Below are 16,304 nucleotides of genomic sequence, written 5' to 3' on the forward strand. Positions count from 1 at the left end.
CGGGAAAAAATAAGAAAATAGTTGTTAGAAAACAAATTCATGCTTTTGTATTATTTGTAACTTATTTCAAATTTGTGTGCTGAAAGCAAGAAGTAATTTTATAGTACCTGTATTGTTTGTAGGAAGCAAAACTGGATCAGTGATTTGTCCAGAAAGCTGTCAACAAAATAGCCATCGGCTTTAAGCTGGTCGAAATGGTCCATCCAAAACTTCTTAAAGTGCACCACCATCGCTCTGTCCTTTGATTTCCTGTACTCGGACCGAGAATAACAGATTCAAAACCATTTTCATTCTCGTGTTGTGCAGAAATCTTTGCATCGCTGCCACATAAGTGTTCTCTGTGACATGATCCATTCGTATCTTTTGTGGAAATCCATTATGCTCCATCACAGCATCAATGAAATAGCCAGCAATAATGTGAGGGTCACTATTAGTCTTATTAGCTTCTAGCCAGATCATGTTCCTCGAAAAGCCATCTATGGGTCAGTGATTTGATATGGTGCTGCAGCAAGTTCTGACTAAAATATAATGGAGCAGGTTTGCAAAAACTTAGTACGGCTAAAACAATGTAAATAAACAAAAGTGTCGCGCTTAAATATGTTAAAAAAGGCCACAAATTATTTTAGTAATTCACAAAATTGTACTAAATGTGGAGCTAATTTATCAACATGTATAATCCTTGCACAGTTGATATAAAATAGCTTAATAAATTTGTGTCATTATATGTAACTTCCTGTGTAAGTAATTCGTTTCATTAAGCATTTCTAATTTATATTAGCTAATTGCATATTTAGTAAAATATATACACTTTAAATAATAATTACTTTTTATTAATTGATTGCATTTTCTGCGGTTTTATTTACATGATAAAATGTACAATAATGTAACAATCCAAATCAAACCAGTCATTTTATTGCATGTTGACACTTTTGGTTCTCAATACATCGTCACAAATACAAAATAATAAAATAAATAAGGAAATCACTGTTACAATGACTACCTTTGATCCTTATTATGGAGCAACAAACATGACGCAATTATATAAATTGTGCTAAAAAAAATACTGACTTCAACATCTCAGGAGTTTGGATAACAATTTATTGCTAAATTAAATTCTTTGGTTGTTTATTCAATAAAATTAAAATACAAAGTTTTATATTTATGTTTATTTCATGTATTTGTTTCAAATGTACCTCAGTAATCAAACTAATAACAATCAATTAACTGATTATTAATTTATTGGGTTATGCTGCTTTTGGTTCTTGATGAAGCACAGCAAATATAAAATAAAGTATTTAGTTAACAAGAATTTACTTTTTTTAATTATTACTTATAAAAATACCAACAGCTAGAAATATCACTCATTTTTTATTACCTAAATGATTGCATCTATGAAAAAGCCATTTCTGTATTTGTTAAATAAATTAAATTGTATTTTCAATCTTGCATTTACAATGTCATTAATATTTATTGGCAATTTGAAAAAAAATAAACAGAATGAAACATCTTAAAACAGGTTGAAGCAGAGGCTGGGTTAGAATGCAATATGCAATCTTACACCGTGTTTTTGCGTTTTACGTTCTGACACATCATTGTAATCAATGATGTGTCAGAACAAATAATTGATGTGTAATCAATTATTTGCCGGCTCCCCTAAGCTTGATTCATTCAGAGCTTCCAGCTGCAGCCACAGGCCTCCCTCGGCGCGCAGGACGAGTTGGGGGAGACGCCGCACCTTCCCAGAGCCGCTCCCTGCTTCAGGGTCAACGCCCAGGGTCAAACGAAACCTCAGCAGGGTCAGCGCTACGACAACTCGAAGCTCAGCCATGGCAAATTTCTGTCCGATGCAGTTCCTGTGAGCAGAGACAGATTAAATTCACCACTGATACATTCCGATACTTAAATTCTTGTTTTCTTCAAGAGAAAACTGAACCTGGGACCGGAGGAGAACGGGATGAAGTCATGAGAGGAGCGACTCTGTGCGCTGGTCGGCTCAAAGCGAAGAGGATCGAACTCCTTTAAAGCACATTAAAATGTGTCAAATTTAAAACTATTTTGAGGGGATATTTATTTCAATTTTCTTACATGTGGGTTTGTCCAGACTTCGGGGTTGTGGTGTGTCCCGTAAAGACTGACCAGACAGATTACACCTTAGGGAAAAACAGATTTCACTTCCCAGTTAGGACTGGCACAAAATAAATGTATAACAAGGAGGATGCTTCTGATACAGCCTAAAGTAAAATAAAGTAAGTAAAAGTAAAGTAAAATCCTGTATCTATCGTAAAAACTCCCAGAAAGCCAAGCTTCTCACCCTGTGGTACGGTGAGGTCTCCTGGCAACGTCACATCCTGGGTGTACTTCCTGGTTACAGCCTGGACAGGCGAGTGCAGCCTGAGGCTCTCCTTGATGCACATGGTAGTGAAAGGAAGGTTGGACAGGTCCTCCCTTTGAATTAAAAAGTGTGTCAGTGTAACAAACAATTACAGCCTTGGAAAAGTATTTTTTACCTTTTGAAATTTTTCACATTTCGTTACTTTACACCCATGAATTTCAGGTTTTTTTTTGTTTTCTACACCTGCAAATCTTTGGATTTGCACATCTAGTGACTAAAATAACTCAGACACAGTCAGGTTGGCTATAAGGCAAGTCAATTTTCAAGTCTGAACTTTGACTAGGCCATTCTACTGGACAAATATGTTTTTGTGTCATCACATTGTTGTTCTGCAGGAATGTGACTCTTGGGTCCGGTTATCGGACAAATTGTTAAAAAAAAAACAACTTTACTTTTCCACAGCGGATTGAGTGTGTGTGTGTGTGTGTGTGTGTGTGTGCCCGCATCTTCTAACCACTGTATTTCATGTCCATCTCGTCCCTGCATCAGCTCCATCACTTCCTGCCTGCATTTCTCCTGATAGTAGGGATGGCGAGCTAAATTGTACAGCGTCCAGCAAATTGCACTCGCTGTCGTATCATGTCCTGTGAGAAAAGTGAGACTGATTTCTGTTTTTATTTATCACAAGTCATATCTTCATTGCATATTTTCCTAATATCATGCAGACTTATGCTCCAACTGGCTGTAAGGTATTTGTTTTTTTCTGCTTCTGTTTTCAGCATTCTCTGTTTCTCAGCATTTAAGTATAATTTGATCCAAAATACTTTTAAAATAAGATCAGAGGTAAACGTAGAGATACAAGTGGTAGAATATTTATCATCTCTATGGATAAGATACTTTAAATTGATCAGTTTAGTCTGTTTCGAGCTGTATAGTTGCAGTTCACATTTGTGGCTCCAGAGGGAGGTGTTTAGAAAAAACACCGTCTCACCTGCAAACATGAAAGTGTTGGCTTCCGCCTGAATTTCCTCATCTGTGAGTCCTTGTCCGTCTTCATCCTGTGTTAATAGAAATTATTTTCATTTTTTTGGAGTTTAATTTATCATATTTCATTTTATAGTCCGTTCTATGTTCACTTTTGACAGCAGAATGAGGTCCACGAAATCTTTCTTTCTCTGTTGCGCTGTGGTCATGCTGGTTAGTGTCTCCGTCTCCCTCTGCTGGTCAATGAGAGCACGGCGCTTCTGCACAACATCCCTGGTGAACCTGCAAGGTAAGCATGCGGTTACAAAATACACTATATATTACAATATTTATATAGAAAATATATAAATAAGTGTATTTGTAAAGCTTTGTGGAAATACACTGTGACGGAATTGTATAAATAATATCTCCAGCTTTTATAATCAGATAGAAAAGTACATTTAAACTGTCATCTGGTTTAATTTTCAGAATTTCCTCCTACCTACTAGATGTTAAACTCGGCTGCATGAGTGACACGCTACCTGTGTACCACACTTAATGCTCGCTTGAATCTCTTTCCTTGCTCCGTTTTCCAGTAGATCCAGTCCCAGTGGTGCAAAATGCGAAGGCGGCGATCTATCACCAGGTCACTGAGCTCCACGATGGCGGACACATATTCACTGGTGGACCTAAAAACAAACATGTGCTTCTTCAAAGCAGAAATCCAGAACAGAGACAAGACATTTTGGGTGAAATAGTAAAGTCCTCACTCCTGACAGTTGCTCTGGTAGGTGAAGGCGCATTTTAATAAGCTGTCCAGGGTCATGAGAGTTACGTGGCCAAACATCTCTATGTTGGTTGTTCCTCCTGCCAGCAGGCGGTGCCATTTATTCTGGACATTAAATGAGAAGACATGGAAAAGCTGCTCTGAGTGCATTATATTTTCAACAAATGTCTTTTTTAACCTGTATACTCCAGGTAATGGTTAATTGATTACTAAATTATTTGACGATTAATCCGATAAATTTGATCAGTCGTTTCACCCTCAATATATAGTTTTGTCTAAACGTTTTTTTTTTAAACTCTCCCATTGCATTAATCTCTCCTCCAGAGTCCATAACACTTGCTTGCAAATGGATAATTACGCAGCTTTGATGATGGTTTCTGGGACTGATTTCTATTTTCTATACTGAACAGTCGCCAACAGTGACGAGGATCCAAACAGTGAAGTTTTCCAAACAGCAAATGCATGTTCCTGAGTGTGTGCCTTACGTGCATGGTGTTAGTCGAAGAGTTAAACGTCAGAATGTAGTTTTTAAGGATGTCGAAATGAAAAGCCGGAGTCAGCAGTCGCCTCTTGCGAGACCACTCCTCTCCGTTGCTTATCAACAAACTGCGACCTGTAAAAAAGAAACCAGGTTAAGCTCAATTTTATGCTGTAATAAATAGATTTGGGAAAGAAAACACCATATTCACATTTATACACTGTAAATCGAAACATTGAATTTAACTGAAAAAGATGAGTGAATTTAATCGATTTTAGTCAATTAAATTACGGAAAACAGGTAAACTCCAAAACTTCATCTATGCAGTCAGTTCATTAAGAATGAGCCACTCTTAGAGCAGTACAGCTTCTATTGGCTTTTTCCTCTTGTCATTTACATTTGAATATATTAAACTGCACAGTGAGTGTATGTTGTATGTTCATTGTCATGACCACACTATTCCACATGAGGGCGCAGTCTCGCAAACGCTCGTGTTTGATTTACTGTAAAAAAAGAAAAAAAAAAGTGAGCAAATATTAATGCTCCACATATCTGTTGAAGTTACAGTAGACCATTTCAATCAGATAAGGTTTTTTTTTTTTTTTTTTACATAAGTAGTTTCAAGTTTAAAAAAATTATCTTCAGAAAGCTTTGGGGTTTATTTACATATCATCACCTTCCTAAAATAATAACTTTATTTTTTTTTGCCAAAAATGAAAAAAAAAGAAAGAAAAAAAACACCTTTGGCAAAAACATGACTTAGTACATTATTTTAGAAAGGTGACAACATACAAAAAAAAAAAGCATTGGGTGATGTTTAAGTACATCATACTTAGATTTATTAAGTTAATTTAAGTTACACTCATTAAAATTACACAAGTGAATCTTAAACAGTTAATTTAATAAAAACTAAACAGTTGTGATGTAAAATGTATTTCTTCAGTAAGGAGATCTAATTAGGTTTTACAGTGTACTCAGTTTTCTTCGTGTGTTAATACAACATGTCTGACTCACCCAGCCACGGTCGCAGATGCCCGTAGACAAACTCATCCTTCATCGTGATGTTGGCTTCAAGATGGACGGTATATGGAGTGAAAATACCAGCGTGAGCTTTGCATATTGAGAAAGGATCTCCTGTGTTTTGCGTGGTTTTTGTTCGTACCAGGCGCCATCAGCAGGGGCTTCACATAGTCAGGATGAAAGACTCTGACCAGGTGGTAGAAAGGCCCGAAGAACCAGGAGCAGGAGTGCTTGTAGGTCTGCACCAATTCATCCACCTGTTGGAGACCTTCCTCTGTACTCTGCATCTGAGATATTAATATGTTTATTTAATTTTTTTTTAAAGTAATGCTGTATGTCTGAAGGCTGGATTTTGAACCTTACCTGACCGAGGTGACCAATCAGCCATGAATGCGTCCGCGGCTTGTTGAAGCAGGACAACCTGTGAGTGTACCAGGCGTGACGAACCAGCAGCCTCGCCGTCCAAACTCCGACCACAGCCAGCAGCGCGGTCCCCATCAGCTGCAGGAGGAAACTGATCCCAGACCAGCTGAAAAGCTGCGACAGGAGCCTGTGAAGGACAGCCATGGTGGGACACAGGAGCAGAAAAAACAAAAACAACACCCGGTGCTCAGATGTTCTGATCCGACGGAGGCAGCTGACAGCCTGTTGATTTGGAAACATGCAGGAACTGAACTTCTTCCGCACAACGTTGTGCGTATTTCATAACAGTTGCTGACATTGTTATGGCCCCACTTCCTTTTGTCTGTTAAATGCGGTCACTTTCATCATGTTCACTGCATGAGATTTCATGTTGATGTGAACTTAATTGCAAAAACAAACGTTAGTCGATGGGCCAACAATAAGAGGTGCAAAACTGGGAAAAGGAGGAAAAATTACACTTTTATCATTTTCTTCTTTTAAATAACAATCTAGGAGATTTGGGGGAATCTGTTTTAAGGTCACACTGTAAAGAAACCTACAGTTCAGGAAGGAGACACAGCAAAAATGATGGAAAGTACTTTAGTCAGATGACTAACTCTACTAATTTGACCTATATTCAAAATGCTTTATGTGGTTGGAAAGTATCACAGAACGGGGCCACATGGTGGTGACACCATTATGCTGTGGGGATGCTATTAGTCAGTAGGAACACAGAAGCTGTTTGGCGTCGATAAAAAAAGATGAATTAGGCTGAATACAGGGCAAGAAAATCAGCTTGAGGTTGCTGAAGATCTGAATGTGGTTGTAGTTCTTGAAAATATAAAACTACTTCTTCAGTTCCAGGCTAAAACTCATAACCACATTCAACTCAATTTACAAGCTACTTTTTGAATGATAGTTGTCTAAAAATAAATAAAGAGGCAGAAAAAGCACTGTTGGTCGTCTGATACTCTTTTAGGCGTACATTGCTGTGTTGAACCGTGTTTTACATTTTAGAATTTCCTCAAGTCTTTGTGTTGTTGGAGCCCAAATCTATACTGACCTCAGCTGGTCCACAAACATCTCCCAACAGGTGGAGAAGGCAGCAAATACGGTACTTCACTTAAAATCCGGAAGCTACGTCAGGCTTGTCTCCTGCCTTTAAATATTAAAACTAGGAGGTTTAACATTTTTAAGCTCCATTCCCTACGGTCATAGAGCTTTAAATAAGTTAATTTTTAATAGTTTGAATGTCTGAATTATCCGTTTCTCAGCCGAAGTGTTATTTTTACGAGGCGCTCCTGAAGGCAGCACTGATTGCCGCCTGTTGCACCTGTGAGACGCAGAATCTGAACCGAAAACTATCAAATCATTTCTGCTCGGATTTTATGGTCTTTCTGAGAGAAAAGAAACCCAAAAACGTGAAAAACGGGCGACTGGGTTCAGAGTTTGTTGACGGAACGTAATGTTGACGTCTTCCACTTTCAGGTAAGTTTATACCGAGATAAAAAATATTGCTGTGACGTGAAAAAAACGCTACCAAGCTGTTTAATGTTTTTAGCTAAGTGGCTACATGGCGCACAAATACTAACAAAACCAACAAAATAAATAAATTAAATATTATTTAAACATTGTATTTATTTCAGCAACTTGTATGTTTTGCAACTTATAATATTCATTTTAATTTATTACCCTGACTTTTCATACTCATATTAAGTTGAACGTTCCAGTCATTTGTATTTTTATGTGCTGTTTTATGTAATTTAAGAACTAATTTATACCAAGTTGAATATATATATATATAAGTTTATATATGCCATTCGACTACATAAAGACAGACACAATCACTGACTCATTTCAGTATCTGATATTGGCAATAACTAAAAAATTATTTCTTGCCATAAAGATGTGGTACTATATAAACATAAATAATCAAAATATGGTTAATTTTCATATGAATATTTTAGGTCAAAGTTTCAAGAGATCAGATAATTTATTTATTTATTATTATTTTTGTACAATTTTACAGTGCCAAAAAGATGAGTGGCTTTTGTCACAATTTTCTTTCAAATATATAAATTATAGCAAAGCATCAAATTTAAGACTTCATTGTGTTGCAAAATAACCCTCCTTTTAGTATTTAAGGTTTTAATTTCTCTGTCTTTATGTTGCAGACTTTAAACATAGGAAAATGGCGGAGGGGCATGACAGTTCTGTCAAAAGAGGATTTGTAGAGCCTCCATGCATCCCTCAGTCGTCACAGCACTGCAGCCTCACTCGCGCAGGTGAATCTCCTTTGCAGTTTCACCTGAAGAATCGTCACGCAGAGCAGGATGAAGACGAGGACTCAAACGAATCGCCTTCGTCCCGCTGCTTTGAGGAGCTGTTCTACACCAGAGAGACCCCAATACCGCTGGGCCCCCTGACCGGTGCTTTAATGGCTGCCTCGGGGCTGCAGGGTGACGTGGTGAAAGAAGGTTATCTGGGGAAGCTGGAGCGGAGCCACAGGAGATATTTCGTCCTGCGAACAGGAAGTCACACTGGTCTGAGCAGACTGGAGTGGTACAAGAACCAAGAGAAGTTCGCTGCAATGGAGAAGTCTGCTGGGAAAGCCGCTCTGTTTGGAACCAGCAAGCAAGGGTTGGTGGGAATAACTGCAACCATTTTGCTAACAGGATAGCGCTATCACAGTGTAAAAAACCATTGTTGGTACAGGCTTAACATTCTGTATTTGAACTTATTGTGGTCATATTTCTGTTGGATTTGACTGAAACTGATCAAAATCTTCTCTCTCAGGGTCATTTTCCTTCATCGCTGTCTTGGTGTGAGTCGGAATGGCAGTTCCCAAAAAGGCCACACGGTGGCGCTGTATGACCAGGATCAGACTCTGGTGCTTGTGATGGAGGAGCAGCAGCAACAGGAGGATTGGTACCTGGCCATAAAGAGGCTGATGGAGGAAGAGCAAAGAGATGAGGAGCATGAAGAAGGGTTTGATGAAGACGATGATGGGTATTGCACCCTACCGCCTGCAGCGTTCTTCAAAGAGGTAGGATGGGATGTTTTACCTTGAACTGTCCAGGTGAAAGCAGGGATGCTGCAGAGTTTGGAAAAGTCTGGGTTTAATTATCCAGATTCCAGGTTTTGGAAAATTAGATTAAGACTGAAAACAGACTTTCCAATTTTCATTGTTCAAAAGTTGCATCTATGCATCTGTTTGTTCCATCCATCCATCAATCCATCCATCTCTAAAGCCATCTGTCTATATATCATCTATTGCTATGATCAATATGTTTATTTTCCCAAAAATCCACGAGCCTATCTGTCTGCCCATCCATCCATCAAGCTATAATCAATCAATATTTTAAAATTAATTTCAGAGAGATCCAAATCTTGGACTCTACGCCTCATTTTGTGAATCCAAACTCACATTTGTGACACGGTTCTATAGCTATTCACTGAAGAGAGTCTCTTCTTCTACTCGTACTCTTCGTCTATCACTGCGTCATTTGGCTCTTGCTGCTTTCGTCTTCGTCTAAGGTTTGGCCCGTCATGGTGAAGCCCAGAGGCCTGGGCTCCTCCAAACCGTTCACAGGGGAGAACCGTCTCTGCCTCTCTGCATCAACACTCGTTCTGTTCCGGCTGGGGTCCAGTAATGACTTGCCATCAGTTACGATACCTTTGCTGAGTGTCCGCCGCTTTGGACACCTGGATGGCTTTTTCTTTTTGGAGCTGGGCAGGTCGGCGCCTCATGGTCCTGGAGAAATCTGGATGGAGGCTAGAGAAGAAGGTAATTGGGCGCCACATTAAAAAGTTCTGCTTTAAATGAAACATTTTTGATTTTCCTGATTGGTTTTTCAGGAAACCCAGTTCTGGCCCAACACATCCACGAGTCGGTTCGGGAGACCGTGAGATCCCTACGAGCTCTTCCAGACTTCACCAGATCTCTGACATCCAGTCCCAATCAACAGCCAACCCTTCTGGCCTCAAAGCGCTGCCGCCGCAAACAGAGAGACAAGTCGGCTAATGTGAGAACTCTTACACCTCGGGTTCTTCATCCCAGAAATTCTGAGACCCAAACTAGTCCTGCACAGCGTCACAGAAGAGCTCAAAAACTAGAAGACACACAGTCTGAATCCTCTCTGAGCTTCACGTCGCACCTGAGCCCTGCTAGATGCCAGCAGAGCCCTGCGCCGGAAACCAAAAGCTGCACAATGCACAGCTGGGAGTCGGCTGAGAAGGAAGAAGGGCTCGAATACATGATGATGTCCCCGATTGTCAGACACAGCTTGTCTGAGTTACCTCAGGATGATTATGTTGTCATGGAGAGTCCACAAAAACTCAACCGGCCAGAATACTGCTCCTCTTCATCGTCCTCTTCTCTTCAGACGTCATTCAGCAGGTAAATTAATTAGGAAGCCTCAGTAAATAAGTTTTTTTATTTTGAAATGGTCACATATCAGTGTAATCTATGAGGAATTATTAGGGACAGGCTAAGAAAAAAACACACTTATTTACAAGAGAAAAGTCATGATATTGTGAGAATAATGTATCACAATAAAGATGTATTTCGAGAATAGAGTCAATATTGCGAGAAAAAGTTGTAATTAGAAAAAAGTCAATATTACCAGGATAATTTTAACATGAGTAGCAAATCATAATAATACAAGAGGTAAGTCCTTGTATGTGAAAAAAGTTAAAGATACCAGGAAAAGTTTAAATAAGAGAAAGTCGTAATAATTGTAGAGAGGAAAAAAGTAATAATGGCGGAAAATGTAATAATACCAGACAAAAATCATAATACAAGTTGTAAGACAAAGTCACAGATGAGGAAAAAGTCATAATTTGAGAAAGTTGTCATCATAATGTGTAAGAAGTTGTAGTAATGTGGGGAAAAATTATTACTACAAGAACAAAGTCACCTGGTGACAGTTTTCTTTGGAATGATGGATTTTAAATATAATTTGAGACCTTTTTAAACTTCATCAGACTGAAAAGCTGCTCCAGTTGTTTCTCTGAAGGCCTCATGCAGATTCTTTTATCTCTCCATGGCCTTAACTCACTTCCACAGTCAGCACCAAACTAAATGTCTGCTTTTCAAACAGGACAAACTTTCTTTAGTGACCTGATGGGATTCCCCCCTACATGATTTTTTCCATTTTTACTTTTAAACCAAGCAGGTGTCCATTTTTTTTACATGACTGTTCCTTGCTATTACTCACAAGAAGGAACAATTTGACAAATACAAACCTTACATGTTTAAATGACTTGATCATGTTTGTGATCATTTTTAATTTAAGTTTTTAACTCTATCTTCTCTGTCCTCACAGCTCCACCTATGACAGCTTCTCTCCTCTGCATCCTTCACGCCTTCAGAGCAGTGAGGTCAGTCAGCCATGCTGCCCGGGGTCACCAGAAAACGTCCTGTCGCCAATAGAAACCAGCTTTTCTGCCCAGCCACGGCAGGATCAGGACTTTGATCGGTCTTTGCTGATTCCTCCATTTCTGTTGAGTGGATCACAAATGAAAAAGGTTCCACAGTCCAGTCCAAACGTTGATACAGGCCAGTTCAGTCGCCCTCAACCTGAACAGGAGCGGGTCAGAAGAAACTGGCTGCCAACATGTCTTCTTTCTTGCTTTCAAACTGGGGAGAGATCTTGAGTGTTGGAGTAATTATGTTTCTATCTATAACTACAAGTGTTTAGTAGTTAAATTATAGTAAATGTTGGTGTTAGATGCTCTGTAAAGTGTTGGTCCACTGAAAGGGGGTCCGTTATCACCACCTACAAGAGGAAAGTGAGGATGTGGCTGTAATGGTTTAAAAGAATGATGTGCATCTGGTGTTTCTGCACTTTAACACTTGAACGGTGCACAAATGTTTTGAGAATCACATGCTCAAAGATGATTGGGGTTTAGAGATCGTTGCATACTTGAATTGTTTCAGTGCTATTAAGGAGAAAAAAAATAAAGTTGCCTTTTTGACTGTTCTAAATGTCTTGGGATTACTTTTTTCAAAATTTGATTCTTAATTGTTTGTCATTAATAGTGTGACATTAAAGACAAACTAAGGAAAAGATCAGTAGAATTTCTATAATTTTTTTTGATGCAAAAAAATGCATCAAAAAACCTTTTATAAAAGGTATTAAAACTAAAACCTTTTATAAAAGGTATAAAAACTAAAACCTTTTATAAAAGGTATAAAAACTAAAACCTTTTATAAAAGGTCGTAGTTGTTGGGTTCTCAAAAGAGAACTGATAGGTATTTTCCTTTCGAACCTAAATAAAAGAAAGAACCACAGACAACGTATATGAATTTTATAGCCAAGCTTTTGCAAAAGGAGAAGGCTTTAAGAACTCCTGGGAGATGGCTCTGAGAATCCTTCCTCCGAGGAATCCACAAAGCATTCTGAACTGCTCTCACATGAGCTCCTGTTTTTATTGTCAAAGGAGAACAGGCAAGAGGGCAGTCAGGTAAAAACAACAGAGGTCGTAAAACTTCTAACCCAAACATCTAACAACCCAGGTCCAGATGTGATATCTGATCAAAGGTCTGAGCCCGGTTCAAATCTCGGTCAATACTGTCAAGAAAACAAAATACGACTGTTCACAGGTATTTACTAAATTAGGGGGTGTTCTTGCAAAAGGGCTGAGAAACTCAGTGTTATCTATTTCTCGTAAAGTTGAACAGACAGTAGTGACCTCCAGGTCATTTAAAGAAGAGAACACTTTAAACAGAAAATCACAAAGATCTATAGACTTAATGTGAACTAAAGTAAGAATAAAATGATAATACCAAAAAATCCCTAACATTCCCCCCTTTTATCATTTTATTAAGCAAAAGCTAAGCACAGAAAAGAAAAGAAAAGAAAAGAACCAATAAATGCAAGATTTTTTTTTTTTTTTTTTTTTTTTTTTTTTTTTTTTTTCTAATCTAAACACAGAAAATACACAATGAATATATGGAATATAATGCAATAAATGAAAAATAAAAGAAACAGTATACCCCAAATGCATCTTAAATCACGAACATCATCTATTGTCACATGTTCAGTGCAGGAGCCATTGAGCAAATGATTTAATCTGTTTATTAGGTATAGCACATCATCATATGTTCCTGTTTTCCTGTTTATCTTCATTTTTCTGGAAACCAGATGTAGTCCTCATCTGTGTCAGAGGTTACCCTGTCCATCTGATAGCTGATCAAAGCAGTGTTAAATGTCTTTAACATCATGCTACGAAGACTTGGAATGATGCAGGTTGTATAGAGACAGAATAGGATCAGTACAGTCATGATGGGTGTTCCCATCTTTAATAAAAAGGCTGCCACCAGGATCCGGAGGTGAGCCAAGAAATAGAGTCAAAAGGCTGTGACCTCTGAGTTGCATCGTCCACATAGTTTTTAAGCTCTTCCCATTCATGCAGGGCATCATGTATAGTTCCTCCAGTTCCTGTTGATCTCAACATGGTCTCGAACTTCAGCTACTCCCACTGATGGGAATAGACTTTGGATACACTCTTCTCTGTCGCTCCAGATCCGGAATTTCCAAGGAACTCCAGTTTTTTTTTAGTAAGGCCTCCCCACCTTTGGGCTGGGCTTTCGGCATGACATCTCTCCTAGTGCAGTAGCGTCCATGGCTGTGAACGTCCTGGACCTTTTTCAGGAAAGTCACTGGGTTGGAGAGGAAAACCAGCACTCACAGTCCTCCCCAATTTCTGGGAAGAGAAACATAAGCAGTGTGTTCACATAGAAAGTACCAGTCTGCCATTGTCCTGGATCCTCTGTTCCCTGGAATGATGGTGCTGCAGAAGGTGACTTTGACGTCCCCTGGTCTTGCTTCCGATGTCGAACTTCCTCATCTTTAGAAGAATAACTCTGGTACAGTTGCGGTCAGACTTCCATCTTTTGGAACAGGCAGTACTGATGTGGTTCGTCGCTTGGCAGTCGTCACAGTCGAAAATGTCTGCTTTCTTGTCACAGGAGGTGTAGGTTTTTTTGTTTCACAGGTTCTATGGAGCTGTCCCCAGAAAGGTGGTGCCATTATACACACAGACACCAAGGGCTCCTGGCTTAAGACTAACCAAAATAATTACTTCTGGTAGTCAGAGGTCTATCTGTGGCAGATGTATGGTGTCACTTGGGTGTGTGCTTGTTCCATGTCTTAGACCACAGTTATGTGTTGGTCCCATTTTCTTCATATGCAGTTCTATTCATCAGTTGCCACCACAAATAGGGGCTGTAATCTTGTGAATGAGTCTGGGGGAAGGATGTGTCTGCTTCTCTCCTTATCTTGTTGAGGGTGAGACAGCCCCCACTCCAACATAATAAACATGCTGCAGTCACAGCACAGCAGGGATTCCACCTGGCTTGTGAGAGTCCCATTGCTGCTCAGATTACAGAGATGTCAGAATTTCTAGGCTAAAAGAGTGAGGATCTGTTGAATTCTTCTGCTGGCGTTGAGACAAAACACATCTATACAGTGAATTCCCTGTGTAGCCAGATCTTCCCCATCACTCAATCTAGAAGTCTAACACTCTCTGTACCGTACAGTGACTGAGATGTATCCATCTGGGTCTTTCAGCAATATTTACAGCAGTTGGTGTGGTTATCAGCACTTGGAATGGTCCCTCCCACAGTGGGCTGGCCCAGCTCTTCCTTTCTCTGACAAGCCAGTCTCCTGGCTTGATGGGAGGGACTTTCTGTGGGAGAGTAAAGGCAGAGGGCAGTAAATTTGCATTTGACACCTCTTTCTGCTTTAGCGTCCTGATCATGTACTCTGTCAATTTTTCCTCCACATCTGCTTTCTGCAAATCTGCAGAAAACATTGGCAAGCTGTATGGTCTTTCATGAATTATTTCAAATGGTTAATCCTTCTTGTGTGAGTGTAATTCTTATTTACATCTTTACCAAATCTAAACATTTGTTTCCATACATTTCTTAATCTACTTTTTATTATAAAAAGGTAGTGGTATGCCATGTGATGGAATAACAGTTTTACAAATAGCTTTAGCTACTGTCAAAGCATCTGCGTGCTTTGCTGGGACTATTTCAACCCATTTAGAAAAAGCATCAATCATTAACAAACAATATTTATATGGTCCGTTTTGTGTAAGTTCACTAAAATCCATATGCATTGTCTGGAATTGATAAGAAGGTTTAGGGAAACTTCCTCTTTATGGTCTCATGTTTCCCTGAGGATTGTTTTTAACACAAAGAGGTCATGTAGTACTATACAGCACTAAAAAAAATTTTTAAGTAAGAATTTGATTTTTTGATTCATTTCATTTTAATAATCATTCCTCCCAGTTGACACATTGACAATATCCATGTGTCAAAATTGCAACTGCCTTACAGGGATTGTGGTAGGAAGGTTTGTCTATGTGGAAGTTGTCAAATTCATCAAGGTGGAACACTTCTGCTCTACTCCTGTCAGATGGCACAACCCAGAGTTGGCTCGTCTGCAGAACATTTCCTTACTCTTTCAAAAAAAATGACCTTCCCAAAATTAAACAAAAATCTCAAATCCTCTAATTCAGTATTTCCTTATGAATTCAATAATCATCAATCAATCAAACCTAGATTCAAAGTTTTAAACTTTAGTCTAGAAAGTATTATTCTTATTCACAATCATCAGTTTGGAGTATCCAGTTACTTGACATCTAAGTTTATTTTTACCTCACATTCCAATCCAGCTGACAATTTATTATCTAAATATTAAATAACCAATAATTTGATCAGTTACTCAGTTCTTGAGTATAGTTTGTTTGCTCTCTTAATCACATTCATTTTCATCAGTGCAAAGTGACACAAACAGAAACATAAAAATCTATTAGATTTTCAGTCAGTTAACAAATTTTCAGTCTACTTTCACTGTTTTTCTTTGCTCAAATTATTATCAAATTTTCTGACGTTTTAAGAATTTTTCCAATATTTCTTAATAACATTTTTAATTTGTTAACATTTATCTCTAGTTGTCAGAATCCTGTTGTAGGCAACGTGCACATTTTTAAAAAAGCTACATGTGTTAGAATCCAGCAGTAACTGATTTTCCTGCTGCTGCAACACTTCACCCAATTCAATAAAATGTAGATTCATTAAAAAATTTAACTCTACATTGACTGCGCAACAAATATTTAATGGTCTACAAACACTGCAGCATCAATTATTTATTATTATTTTTAGTTTTAACACTTAGAGATATTTTAATTTTAAATCCAAACTAGCATGTCCTTTAAAAAAGGAAAAAGGAAATTTTGCAAATAATTATTAGCTTAAAATCTTTGATGATTTTTAGTTGGTGTAATTTAGTGGCATAAGTGTTTGCTAG

The 16,304-nt window shown here is 38.4% G+C and overlaps 2 protein-coding genes across 2 annotated transcripts; one reads left to right on the forward strand and one right to left on the reverse strand.

Annotated features, from left to right (window-relative positions):
* Positions 1–884: 884 nt before the first annotated feature.
* On the reverse strand, positions 885–6,333 carry LOC116715519 (cytochrome P450 4F3-like). The gene is made up of 14 exons (XM_032555944.1): positions 5,944–6,333; positions 5,723–5,867; positions 5,575–5,628; positions 4,568–4,695; positions 4,066–4,187; positions 3,838–3,984; positions 3,469–3,598; positions 3,324–3,390; positions 2,847–2,976; positions 2,312–2,445; positions 2,086–2,150; positions 1,934–2,016; positions 1,633–1,853; positions 885–1,602 (listed from the first exon to the last, which is right to left on the reverse strand). Exons 1-13 carry the CDS (start codon positions 6,241–6,243, stop codon positions 1,634–1,636), a joined length of 1,725 nt encoding a protein of 574 aa, XP_032411835.1. The 5' UTR covers positions 6,244–6,333; the 3' UTR covers positions 885–1,602; position 1,633.
* A 999-nt stretch (positions 6,334–7,332) lies between these two features.
* LOC116716290 (insulin receptor substrate 1-like) lies at positions 7,333–11,966 on the forward strand. Its single transcript, XM_032557210.1, has 6 exons — positions 7,333–7,470; positions 8,157–8,622; positions 8,779–9,028; positions 9,520–9,769; positions 9,841–10,381; positions 11,310–11,966. The coding sequence occupies exons 2-6, from the start codon at positions 8,174–8,176 to the stop codon at positions 11,638–11,640; spliced, it is 1,821 nt and encodes a 606-aa protein (XP_032413101.1). The 5' UTR covers positions 7,333–7,470; positions 8,157–8,173; the 3' UTR covers positions 11,641–11,966.
* Positions 11,967–16,304: the final 4,338 nt, after the last annotated feature.

The sequence above is a fragment of the Xiphophorus hellerii genome, chromosome 24, assembly GCF_003331165.1.
Source record: "Xiphophorus hellerii strain 12219 chromosome 24, Xiphophorus_hellerii-4.1, whole genome shotgun sequence".
Classification (NCBI taxonomy): Eukaryota; Metazoa; Chordata; class Actinopteri; order Cyprinodontiformes; family Poeciliidae; genus Xiphophorus; species Xiphophorus hellerii.

Coding starts and splice junctions, on each gene's coding strand:
- LOC116715519 (XM_032555944.1), bottom strand. CDS start 6,243: ATGTTTCCAAATCAACAGGCTGTCAGCTGCCTCCGTCGGATCAGAACA. Junction 2,151..2,311: donor AGACCTCACCGTACCACAGG/GTGAGAAGCTTG, acceptor TTTTTCCCTAAG/GTGTAATCTGTCTGGTCAGT. Junction 2,017..2,085: donor AAGTCTGGACAAACCCACAT/GTAAGAAAATTG, acceptor TGTGCTTTAAAG/GAGTTCGATCCTCTTCGCTT.
- LOC116716290 (XM_032557210.1), top strand. CDS start 8,174: ATGGCGGAGGGGCATGACAGTTCTGTCAAAAGAGGATTTGTAGAGCCT. Junction 8,623..8,778: donor TTTGGAACCAGCAAGCAAGG/GTTGGTGGGAAT, acceptor CTTCTCTCTCAG/GGTCATTTTCCTTCATCGCT. Junction 10,382..11,309: donor CTTCAGACGTCATTCAGCAG/GTAAATTAATTA, acceptor CTGTCCTCACAG/CTCCACCTATGACAGCTTCT.